We start from the raw sequence: 11,277 nt of genomic DNA on the forward strand, positions 1-11,277 counted from the left end.
CTTTCCACTACTATTTTTTTAGAATCGAGATTGAATCTGTTGTATCATATGTTCATTCATTCTTACAGTACCATTTTTCCAAGAAAGTTTCACTAGTGTCTCTGCCAAAGAAAAATTGAGGTTTTGGCACACGAAGAGCAGTTTTATTCTTTTTAGCAGGAGCAGGCTGGGCGGGCCTGTTCACGAGCACGCTTGTCCCGGCCCGCAAAAAACGCCTTTGTGACCGGCCATTGAGGCCCAGATTCTGTTTAATAAAAGTGGCCTACCGGGCCTGCCTGCTATCCGGCAGCGGAGGCCCGTAAAGAAAGGCCCGCTAGGGCGCTTAGTGCGTGACACTGTGACAGCATTGATGCGTCGCTGACTCTGAGGTCTGAGCACGACCTCCCCGCGCCGCCGTACGTCCCCTCCGGCGCCGCCTCCTGCCCCCGGCGCCTTCTTCGCCTACTCCTCCGTGGCATTTGCGGCGATTAATTAGTGGGAAAGGGGGCGAATGCAGCCGCCGCCGCAGCCACAGGGAGCAATGGCCACCGGCGCCGCCATCCTCACCGTCCCATGCTCCGCGTGCCGCCGCCCGAAGCGGAGCAGCCAGCGCCGCGGCTCCGGCTCCGGCTCCCTCTCCGTCCGTGCGTCCTCCGACGCAAACAGTAAGCGCTGCGGACCACGCCCCCTTTCCCTTTCCCTTCCGGAACTCGAGTCATGGCTCCACGGCTGCGTTTCGCTTTGCTAAAATTGCCTCGCCGCAGCGGTGACGCTACTGGACTACGGCGCGGGGAACGTGCGCAGCGTGCGGAACGCCATCCGCCACCTCGGTTTCGGCATCCGCGACGTGCGGAGCCCGGAGGACATCCTCGCCGCCGACCGCCTCGTCTTTCCTGGCGTCGGCGCCTTCGGCTCCGCCATGGACGTCCTTAACAGCACTGGCATGGCCGACGCGCTCCGCGAGTACATCCAAAGGGACCGCCCTTTCCTAGGCATCTGCCTGGGCCTCCAGCTGCTCTTCGACTCCAGCGAGGAGAACGGCCCGGGTAAGGTCCACGCTTCATCACCACTTCGTCTGCTACTTGCTTGCTAAGATGTGGAATGCGGATGAACAGTAGTTAATTTAGCATTTGTTATCGCAGTGAGCGGCCTTGGTGTAATACCGGGTGTGGTTAGGCGATTTGACTCCTCCAAGGGTCTCATAGTTCCTCACATTGGCTGGAACGCTCTTGAGATCACCAAGGATACACAGCTGCTGCAGGGAGCTGATGGCCACCATGTTTACTTTGTTCACTCCTACCACGCACTGCCTGTTAGTAGCAATGCCATCTAGATTCTCATGCTTTGATGGAGTCATGAGATGTGACTTGTTTTTTCTTTCTACATGCTTAGTCAGATGCTAACAGAGACTGGATTTCATCAATTTGCAACTATGGTGACAGCTTCATATCATCCATCTCAATGGGCAACATTCAGGCAGTTCAATTTCACCCAGAAAAGAGTGGAGGTAAATAGGTAGTTTAAATTTGGATATCCAAAGTTTTAACCTACTGGTCATATGAAACGTTCTTTTCTTTTTTTGCAGCTACTGGCCTTTCTATTTTAAAAAATTTTCTCAGTGCTAACTCTTCAGGGGCAAAGGTAATAGTTATAGTTTCTAGTAGTCAATTTCTTTTGATTTGATCTTTTTTAATTATGAAATATGAACTTCACACCTTATTTGCAATGTAGGTCCCAGCACGTAGGAAAGCATCAAAACTTGCAAAGAGAGTGAGTTCCGTCTTTCATGTTGTTAAATATTTCAATGTGAAGCTTTTAGATTGCCATTCTTCTTATTCACTTCAAACTTTTCAGGTGATAGCATGCCTCGATGTTCGGTCAAATGATAATGGGGATCTTGTGGTAACAAAAGGTGATCAGTATGATGTAAGAGATCATACTAGCAGCAAAGAGGTATAAAGCTTTGTCCATTGACCTTAAGTGTGGTTAAACTTCTTAAACATCAGGACAAGCTCTAAATGGCATGTTTGTTAGTCCTAGGTGATACTTTGGGCATAGTTCATGTTTATATTGAATGAAGAATAAATCTGAGATAATTTTATTATAATTTGTCTTATACACAGCTGGTTCCTTGTTTGAACATATTTACATCATATTCTCGTAGGTAAGAAACCTTGGCAAGCCAGTCGATCTAGCAAGTCAATACTACATAGATGGTGCTGATGAGGTAGTTCTCTGCATAATGTTTTCCATGTTATGATTCTATTTATGTAAAGTTATTATCTTATATCATGAATAACATTTCCCTTAGGTCAGCTTCTTGAATATAACTGGTTTCCGCGACTTTCCATTGGGTGATTTGCCAATGCTTGAGGTTTGTTTAAAATCTGAAACCTTCAAATTTTATCTTTAGTCTTTACGCCCCTTTTGTCTAGTGTAGTGACATGGAATATTTGGTAGGTACTGCGTTGTGCATCTGAAAAGGTTTTTGTGCCACTTACAGTTGGTGGAGGTATACGAGACTTCACAGATGCAAATGGAAGGTTATTTCTCATGCTCTATTCTTAAGCAATGGGGATCCCAGAAACTATGTGCATAGCAACCTAATCTCCTGTCAAGAAATCCGTAGAATGCGGAGTAAAAAGATGTAAAAGGAAAGGGTGGTCACATAGATTTTATTGAAATAATACCTGAATGGCCTGAATTTCTTATCTGAATAGGCTTGTTTTATAAATTCCAAGTTTTTTTTTTCACCGATCACCGTGTGGTGTGAGACAGTTTGTGATCTTATCTACTGATTTCTTAGCAACTCTGCATGTCTAGCCAATACTGAGAAGGGCAAAATATGTCCCTGTAACTGTGTACATTTTTTTCTTCTCAGATACTATTCAAGCTTGGAAGTAGCATCGGAATATTTCAGGTCTGGTGCTGACAAAATTTCAATCGGAAGTGATGCTGTTTATGCTGCTGAAGCCTTTTTACAAACTGGTGTATGTATTCTATTTTTCCCTCACAATGTTCAGCTATTTCCCCATTATATAGTTATTTCTGTGTATCAGGTAAAGACGGGGAAAAGCAGCTTGGAGCAAATTTCTAGAGTATATGGCAACCAGGTTATTTATTTCTACATAATCTTGTTTTTCTCTATTGCTCAGTTACAAAACATGAACTAAAAGATTGTATCTGGTATTTACACTACTAGTTAGTTTTCACGATATGGGAGAGATGTTCCTTGTTGCTATTACTTTTTTTTCCCTGAAAGAAATAACATTGCAAAGTATCCTTTTAAGTTTCTGTTGTGCCGTTCATGTATGTCACTAAATCTGGGAAGTCAGTTTCATGCATATATTTTGCTATTGGGTGGAGCATTATTTGTAACCACTTATTTCTGTGGAATATAAAACTGAGCTATATATTTCACCATGTATTGAGATAATTGCTGACTATCAAGGTCCAAAGAATTGCAGTTTGTTTATCACTCAAAGTCAGTAAAAGACAATCAAACTAAATTGTAAAGTGGATCTAAGACCATTTTAGATCATTTTTTTTGCCATTCAAGGCCAATTTGACCAAAAGCCAGCAGCAACCATCTGGTTCCTGCGGGTTTATCAATTTTGTTGCTTGTAAATTGTTGACCAATCCTGTAAATTCTACCAATGCACCAGTGAATGTCACCTGAACCATTGACATACTAAATATCTATTAGTATTCTAGCAGAAACATTATATAACCTATAAACTGCTCATTGTAATAAGGATATTTCTCATTGTCAGGCTGTAGTTGTAAGTATTGATCCTCGACGGGTATATGTCAATAGTCCAGAAGATGTACCATTTAAAACTGTGAAGGTGTCCAGCAAAGGTATATTTCATCCTTGTTGTAGATCACCATTTATATTTTAAACATGCTAACATCTCATGTGACTTTCCAGGTCCATCAGGAGAAGAATACGCATGGTACCAGTGTACAGTAAGTCATTCCTTCTTCCTCGACTGTATAGACTGTTTGAAATTTGCACTCCTGTTATACTCTTTTTTGGCTTATCTTTTAGGTCTAGTACTAGGTAGTAACTATGATCTATTTTCGAGGCAATGTAGGGCTAGGAAACTCCACCTGAACATTTCCATTTAATAGAAGACGAGTTTTACAAGTAACCGATTGAAGGGGCGTAATTGTTGATTTATTTCTGTTTCAGGTGAGTGGTGGACGTGATAGCCGACCTATAGGAGCATATGAACTAGCAAAAGCTGTGGAAGAACTGGGTGCAGGAGAAATACTACTTAATTGCATTGATTGTGATGGTATGTTCACAAGTTCTGAGCAGTTAGTTTTGCAAGTATGCTATGGCATATTTACAACATTTCAGCTTATTGTGCTCTGAGTACAAGCTAGGTGGCACCCTCCTATATATCTTCGTTGAGCCTCTTTACCAATAATCATAATAATTTGTTGTGAAGAATTTTGATTTTTTGTGTTTGATTTAGCAGTTTTGTTATCAGATCATTTAATGCATTTTAGCAATCCACTTCGTATAACTCGTATGATTCTGTCACATGTGCTTTGCCAATCTAGAAATATTATGTCATCTAGTTTAGTATTCACTCATCTCCCCAAGAGTCGCAGTTTACATGGGCTTGCCAGGCCTACCACAACCCTCCATCCAGGCTTAGGGCCAGCTATATTATAACACCAAAGTGGAGTTTCCCTATTCTCACTCTTCATGTATAAACTTATACTGTATAATTGCAGGTGTGAATTTATTGACTAAGTTTAGCAAGTGCACTATGACCTTGGAATATGGGTTGCAATGTGCCTGTGTAAATCAAGAGTGAAAAATTAGTACCCTTACCATTTAGTTCTCTTAAGTTGTTAAGACCTATAATGTGTTCCAAAACTTGTGGTCAAAGTGGTGTTTGCCGGTTTGCTTCACTTTTCATGTGAATTTGTCCTTTTATATGGGTTTATAAAGCAAAGGTTGCATTGTGGCTTCTTGTCTTGCAGGCCAGGGCTGTGGATTTGACATTGATTTGGTCCAAATGGTGTCTGATGCTGTGACAATTCCTGTCATAGCAAGCAGTGGTGCTGGTGCTGTTGAACATTTTTCTGAAGTCTTTGAGAAAACAAATGCTTCTGCTGCCCTTGCTGCTGGCATTTTCCATCGGAAAGAGGTACTGGATCCTACTTTCACTTCCCTGTTGGAATGCTATGCTATAACTTACAAGGTGTCTTTCTGTAACTTACATGTATGCTATCTCTTATTAGATAATTATATCTTGCGCTGCTTTTGGAATTATCTTCCACTAATTTGTATGGGTACCCATTAGTTCAGTCTGCTTGCTGGCATGTGTGCTGAGTTAGCATCTTTATACACAGCATGTGAAAATTCTTACACATCTTTAATGTGGAAATCATGCTATGTTTCTTTTAATATTATTGTTGTTATTTTATTAGAACTTTATTGCTTTTTTTTTTATTCATGTGGTTTCTATTGAGTTTCATCTCCAGCCCACCCACCTTATTCGGAACAGGCTTTATTGTTGTATTCTACAATGTTGGATTCTCCTAGACTCCTAGAGTAATGTTTTGCTTAGTCGGTCATTAGTCTCTATTAATCAACTTACCGTACACATTCCCTATGAAGTAAAATATTATCTGTTCTTTCCTTCTTGGGCTTGATAATTGATATAGAGAATTGACCTCCGTTGCTTGTCACAGGTTCCCATACTAGCAGTAAAAGAGCATCTGGTGGATGCCGGTGTGGAGGTCAGGATGTAACAGGGAAATCCTTGCACTTGTTGAAAAATTCTCGTCTGATTCCAGAGCACGTTGGTGGCAGTGCATAGGCCCCTGATGGGAACTGCAATTTCGTAATAAGTTAGTAAGCGTTGCTGAACAGCTTAAAGCACCAGTTTCTTTTGCTTGGGTTTCTCTAGTTTGCACGGTGTGGCCTGGCTGCCTCGAGCCTCCGATTGGCAAGAGGGCTGCGCGGGAAGGTCGTGGCCCGGTTCTTTCGAAGTGCCGACTCGTCGTCAGGAGCTGCGTAGTCACTCACCGTCGTATTCGTCTGTTTGTCACCTTTGGGTCGTCTGTTTGTTACCTTTGGGTCATTAAAGGGTGCAGTTAGTTTCATAGTGTTTTGTAGGTGATAAAAAACCAAGCGATTAAGGATGAAACGGATATCTATGGTACTGGGAGGTCAATCTTTACAGTGAGTCGTTCGTTGCATTGTTTACAAGAGGATGCATGTAGGGGATCTAATTCGACAATGGAGGCGTCATATTCCATGGTAGCACGTAAGGTTACCTTTAACAAGGTATACACACCACACCATGCATGGTTCCGGTAGCATCACCTCCTAAAACTCGACACAACATTGTTCCGGGGGCATCACCTCCTAAATCTCGACAAACAAATGCTTCAGTTGCATCACCACCGCCTCACCTCTATCCTAAGCCCGCTCGGCATGATGAGTCTGGAACCTAATAACCTCTTTTGGACCCTGGTCATCTGTTGAAAGGCTCCAGCGATTTCAGGAGGAGATATTCAGATAGCCGAACGGTATATAAAACAGTGAACTACTATAACTGAATCTTATCAAGACAAATGTAATCTGACCTTCAGATTGAACAAAAGAAAATTTCAGGCCCTGTATACGGAGGGCAAGAATTTCACAGGACAACGGTGAAGTTTCTCATGCTAAAAAGCTAAAACCGGCCAGGAGCTGAATCTTGCATTGCCCCCTGACAAAGATGCATGGTGCTCTAAGCCTTAATCTAGAGTATCTAGTCTCTTCCACATCCACTAGTGAACAACCTGACGACCTAGGCAGTTCGCCATCATCATCGCAAAAGATACAGCATGGGTATGGCTACGCCCTTGGTACCTTAGGCTAGCCTTCTCAGGCACATGCGCACGTTCACCAAGCCGCGCACCACGGACCGCGGCTTCCCGTCCGCGTCCCGCAGCGCCGGCAGCTCCCAGTCCATCAGCGGCACCGTCTTGCCGAACTCCAGCGTCCCCTCCAGCCTCGAGCTGCGCTCCGCCTCGCCGCGGCGCCTCTTCTTGTTATCCTCCGCCTCGTCCTCCTCCTCCTCCTCGTCGAGGTCCCCGATCACCAGGGCGTCGAGCAGCGGCACCCGCGCCCTGCCGATCGCGGCGGTGTAGGTCGAGGTGTGCGGCCCACCGCGGGTGACCACCACGCTCCTCTCGCGCAGGTCCCGGTCGACGCGCTCCACGAGGATGTCGAGCGACTTGCCCAGCCAGCCCGACTTCACGGGGACCCTGAACGACAGCCCCCACTGCTTGATGGCTTCTCTGGCTTGTGCCCTGACGTACCACTTGAGGTCTCCCTCGCAGATTGCTTCCTCGACGTCTTCCTCGTCCATCTCGAACGGGAGCATCTTCGAGAAGGGCAGCTTGCGGCCGACGCCGACGTGGAGGTAGCAGAACTGCGGCCACGCTGGGCCGGCGTAGCCGCTCAACCTCGGGCAGGTGAGGGTGACCTCCAGCAGGCCCACCGGCTGAGAGTGGGGATCTTCCGGCACCTCAGCCATAGGTGGAAGCTTCGATCAGGCGACTCCGTCTCGCCGCCGCCGTCGGCCCCTGCTACGGGCTTTGTACCGTGTTTACATGACGTAGTGGAGGAGTCCGGTTTGACCTAGGTTTCCCTGTCCTCTAAATATTACCTTACACCTCGACCTAGGTCTCTAGATATCTCAACCCCCTTTCGCAGCAGATTGATTACTCGTTGCTGTTAAAAAGATATGGCACAAATAAATTGCCAAAGCAAAGATGGTGGTAATATTAGCCAGTGAGATTTTGTTAATAAATATATACCGTAGAAATATATCGGCACGTTTTAAAAAACTACCTGGAAAAGATTCGATTCTTGCGCGGCCGTAATTCGGATCAAAGATTTAGCAAGAATAAATGTCAACCAAAAACGTAGTGGTAATATAATCCAAAAATATATTGTAAATTAATATCTACATTTCTACGCTGGAAATATATTGGTACGTTTTTAAAACATAGAATGGAAAATATCGTATCCTCAAGCGGCGGGGCTTTGGATCGAAAAGATATATTATCAAAGAAAAATTTCAAAGAAAAACAAAGTAAATTAGTAATAATATAAAGCAGAAAATATTGCAAATTAGTATACACTAGAAATATACTGCCATGTTATTACAAGAACAAGGAAAAATTAGATTTTCACATGTCTGGAATTTGGATTGAAGATATAACAAAATTAAAGAGGCAAAAATTGTGATGACAAATCATTTGGATTTATAAACATTATACGGAGATCAAAATTATGAATATTTAACTACATAGTGTTTAATAGGCACATCAGCATTTTTATGTTTAGCCAACATGTTTAATTGTCAAAAGTTATTTATTGTATCCCTACCTTTGTAGATTTTCAGTAAGTGTTCACTAATGTTTGGTGTGAAAACAAAAAAGTGGCTTACCCACATAATACTATGTTTGTGCTTGAAAAAAAAAAGAACTGCTTATCATTGTGGTGCCAGACTTTGGCCATTGAAGGTGTAGAAAAAAAAGGGGAAAATTAGTATTACAAAGCATTTAAACTTGATATCAACATTATGAATATCAAATGTATAAATGTTTTTATCACATATCATTTAATTGATGCATTTAGTCTCTACTAGAATTTACTTGAGAACCATGGTTAGATATCACACATATTTACTCTAGAATTTATATTGTAAATTAATATATGCCATTCTAACTTGGAAATATATTGGCACATTTTTTAAAAATGGAACGGAAAATGTTAGATCCTCGTGCGGCTGGGCTTTGGATTGAAAAGGTATAGCAAAGACAAATTGCCAGAGAAAACATATTAAATTAGTAATACTATAGACCATAAAATAACTCAATATACACTACAACTATACCGCCACGTTTTTAAAAGAGCGGCAAGGAAAATTATATTTTTCACATGTACAGATGGAATTTGAATTGAAGATATAATAAAATTAAAGATGCAAAAATTGTGATGGCAAATCATTTAAAGTTGGATTTGTAAACATTATATCAAGTTCAAAATTGTAAATTTTTAACTACAAAGTGTTTAATAGCTAGGCACATCGGTGTTTTTTCTGTTTAGCCAATGTGTTTGATTGTCAAAAGTTATTTATTATGATCCTACCTTTGTAGATTTTTAGTAAATGTTCGCTAATGTTTGGTGTGAAAACAAAAAAAATACCTTACCCACATAATACTATGTTGTGCTTGAAAAAAAAGAATTGCTTATCATTGTGCTGCAAACTTTGGCCATTGAATGTATAAAAAAAGGGAAAAATTGGCATTACAAAGCATTTAAACTTGATATAAACATTATGAGCATCAAAGGTATAATTTTTTTTATCACATACCATGTAATTGATGCATTTAGTCTCTACTAGAATTTACTTGAGAACCATAGATATCACATTTTCCTTTATTTACTCTAGACTTTATAGGTAGGATGTGTCTTCTTATGAACCATTATATCTAAATTGAAGCACTTTTAACCATATCCCTTGTAATATGGTTTAGATTTTGCTTTTGTGTAACCACATTTATGCAACAAAACACATGTGTTTAGAACAATTTGCACGTAAAGCTAGACTTCTTAATTTTTCTTAAGAGGGGGCATTTGTGTTTACCAGGAAAACTTTTTTCTCAACATTGAACCACCAATCTCTAATCTAGGGCCTTGAAGCCAATCTTAAGCCTAACCTTCACAAGTGATAGGTAAGATCAGTAAATTAAAATATTAGCACAACAAAAAAATAGAACAAAAATTAAGGAATTAGTGTCTCATGCACCTAGACCTTGGCCATTAAATATATAGCGATAAAAGGCAGAAACTAAGATAGCAAACATTTAAACCGGAATCTGTAAGCCATATATCTATGGAGATCCAAAGTATAAATGATTTATCTTGTATCGTCAACCATTTAAATACTTGAGAATATGACTCATGTATCTTACATTTGATGTCGATCAAGTACTAATAGTCTTCCATTAAAAAAGTACTTGGAATCTTCCCTTGACCTATGTTTCCCCAATATCTTGTCAACTTCTTTTAAAGCAAACATAACAGATACACTGCTGCTAAAAAATGATGATGACGATGATGATAAAAGGTAGAAAGATAGTGTGAATAAATAAATAGGTACAATACATCTTCTTGTACAGTGAAATATATATATAGCTCATGTCTAAGTCATATTTGTAAACCACTATATTTAAATTTAAGCGTTCATATCAACCTGTTCAGTTTTTTGCTTTTAAGCAAGTCACACTTTATACAACAAAATGCGTATGTGTAGAGAACATTTTATTCATAAATCTAAAGATTTAATTGATAGCCTTTGCTAGATATCATGTTTTTCTTTTAGCCAGGCCTTTAAAAACATAGCCCATCTCCTTTCGCAATCTTAGTAGACTTTTAAGAAATATTTTTCATTCATATTTCATGAAAAATTTAAAATAATGTCTTTTACACTCGGAATGTGGAAAAAAAAATGTGTTGATCATCACAAAAAAGTGGAAATTGAGACGGTGAAGCATTTACACTTGGATTTGTAAACACTATATGGGAGATCCAAAGTGTACGTGTTCTATCACGTACATTATAATATATCTATAACATATATCAAACATTCAAACATTCAAAATCAAAATGCAGAAAGTCATAACGTTCAGAAGTGATACGAGTTGCTTTGTCTTGAGAAATAGTTTCATAAAAAATATAAATTTGCTGTATGTTACAGATACATTATATAACAAAAAGTTTAAGAAACTCTAGAACAGAAAGAGATTTTGTTGATTTAGGAGCTATCTAGCTAGAGCCTATAGGATCATGAAAGGGCCGTGTGGGATCAACTTGCCATGTGATCAGCTGGGTAGTACAGTATCTCTTAAATATAGGGCTTCTTGTCCCCTACCTGTAGTAGTTTATCAGACGAGAAAAGGATGGGATGCATGCTATTATGGCGTCTTCCATCTTCCTCCACTGGTAAGACATTATGACAATTGCTATACCTAGCTTGTCAAGTCAAGTAAACGTTGCATTAGGTGAGGTTGTACAACACAACGCGTTGCTTCACTCATTTTACTTCACAGCACGAGTGTTGTGTAGCTGACACAGGTGGCAGACAACGCGGTAGGAACACGGCGGCCAAAAAAGCGTCACCATTGACCTGAGACTTGACCCAGATCGCCCGTCCAACTTCTATATATACCTTGGATTCCATGTTCACTTCACTCGTTTACATCTCACAA

The 11,277-nt window shown here is 40.8% G+C and overlaps 1 protein-coding gene across 1 annotated transcript; it reads left to right on the top strand.

The window, feature by feature from the left end:
- Window positions 1–336: 336 nt before the first annotated feature.
- On the top strand, window positions 337–6,211 carry LOC101781742 (imidazole glycerol phosphate synthase hisHF, chloroplastic). The gene is made up of 17 exons (XM_004984906.3): window positions 337–644; window positions 744–1,025; window positions 1,122–1,291; window positions 1,372–1,486; window positions 1,565–1,620; window positions 1,711–1,749; window positions 1,834–1,932; window positions 2,144–2,206; window positions 2,291–2,353; window positions 2,440–2,522; window positions 2,861–2,969; window positions 3,039–3,092; window positions 3,753–3,840; window positions 3,911–3,948; window positions 4,175–4,280; window positions 4,981–5,147; window positions 5,695–6,211. The coding sequence occupies exons 1-17, from the start codon at window positions 491–493 to the stop codon at window positions 5,752–5,754; spliced, it is 1,746 nt and encodes a 581-aa protein (XP_004984963.1). The 5' UTR covers window positions 337–490; the 3' UTR covers window positions 5,755–6,211.
- Window positions 6,212–11,277: the final 5,066 nt, after the last annotated feature.

The sequence above is a fragment of the Setaria italica genome, chromosome IX (assembly GCF_000263155.2).
Source record: "Setaria italica strain Yugu1 chromosome IX, Setaria_italica_v2.0, whole genome shotgun sequence".
In the NCBI taxonomy this organism is placed as follows: Eukaryota; Viridiplantae; Streptophyta; class Magnoliopsida; order Poales; family Poaceae; genus Setaria; species Setaria italica.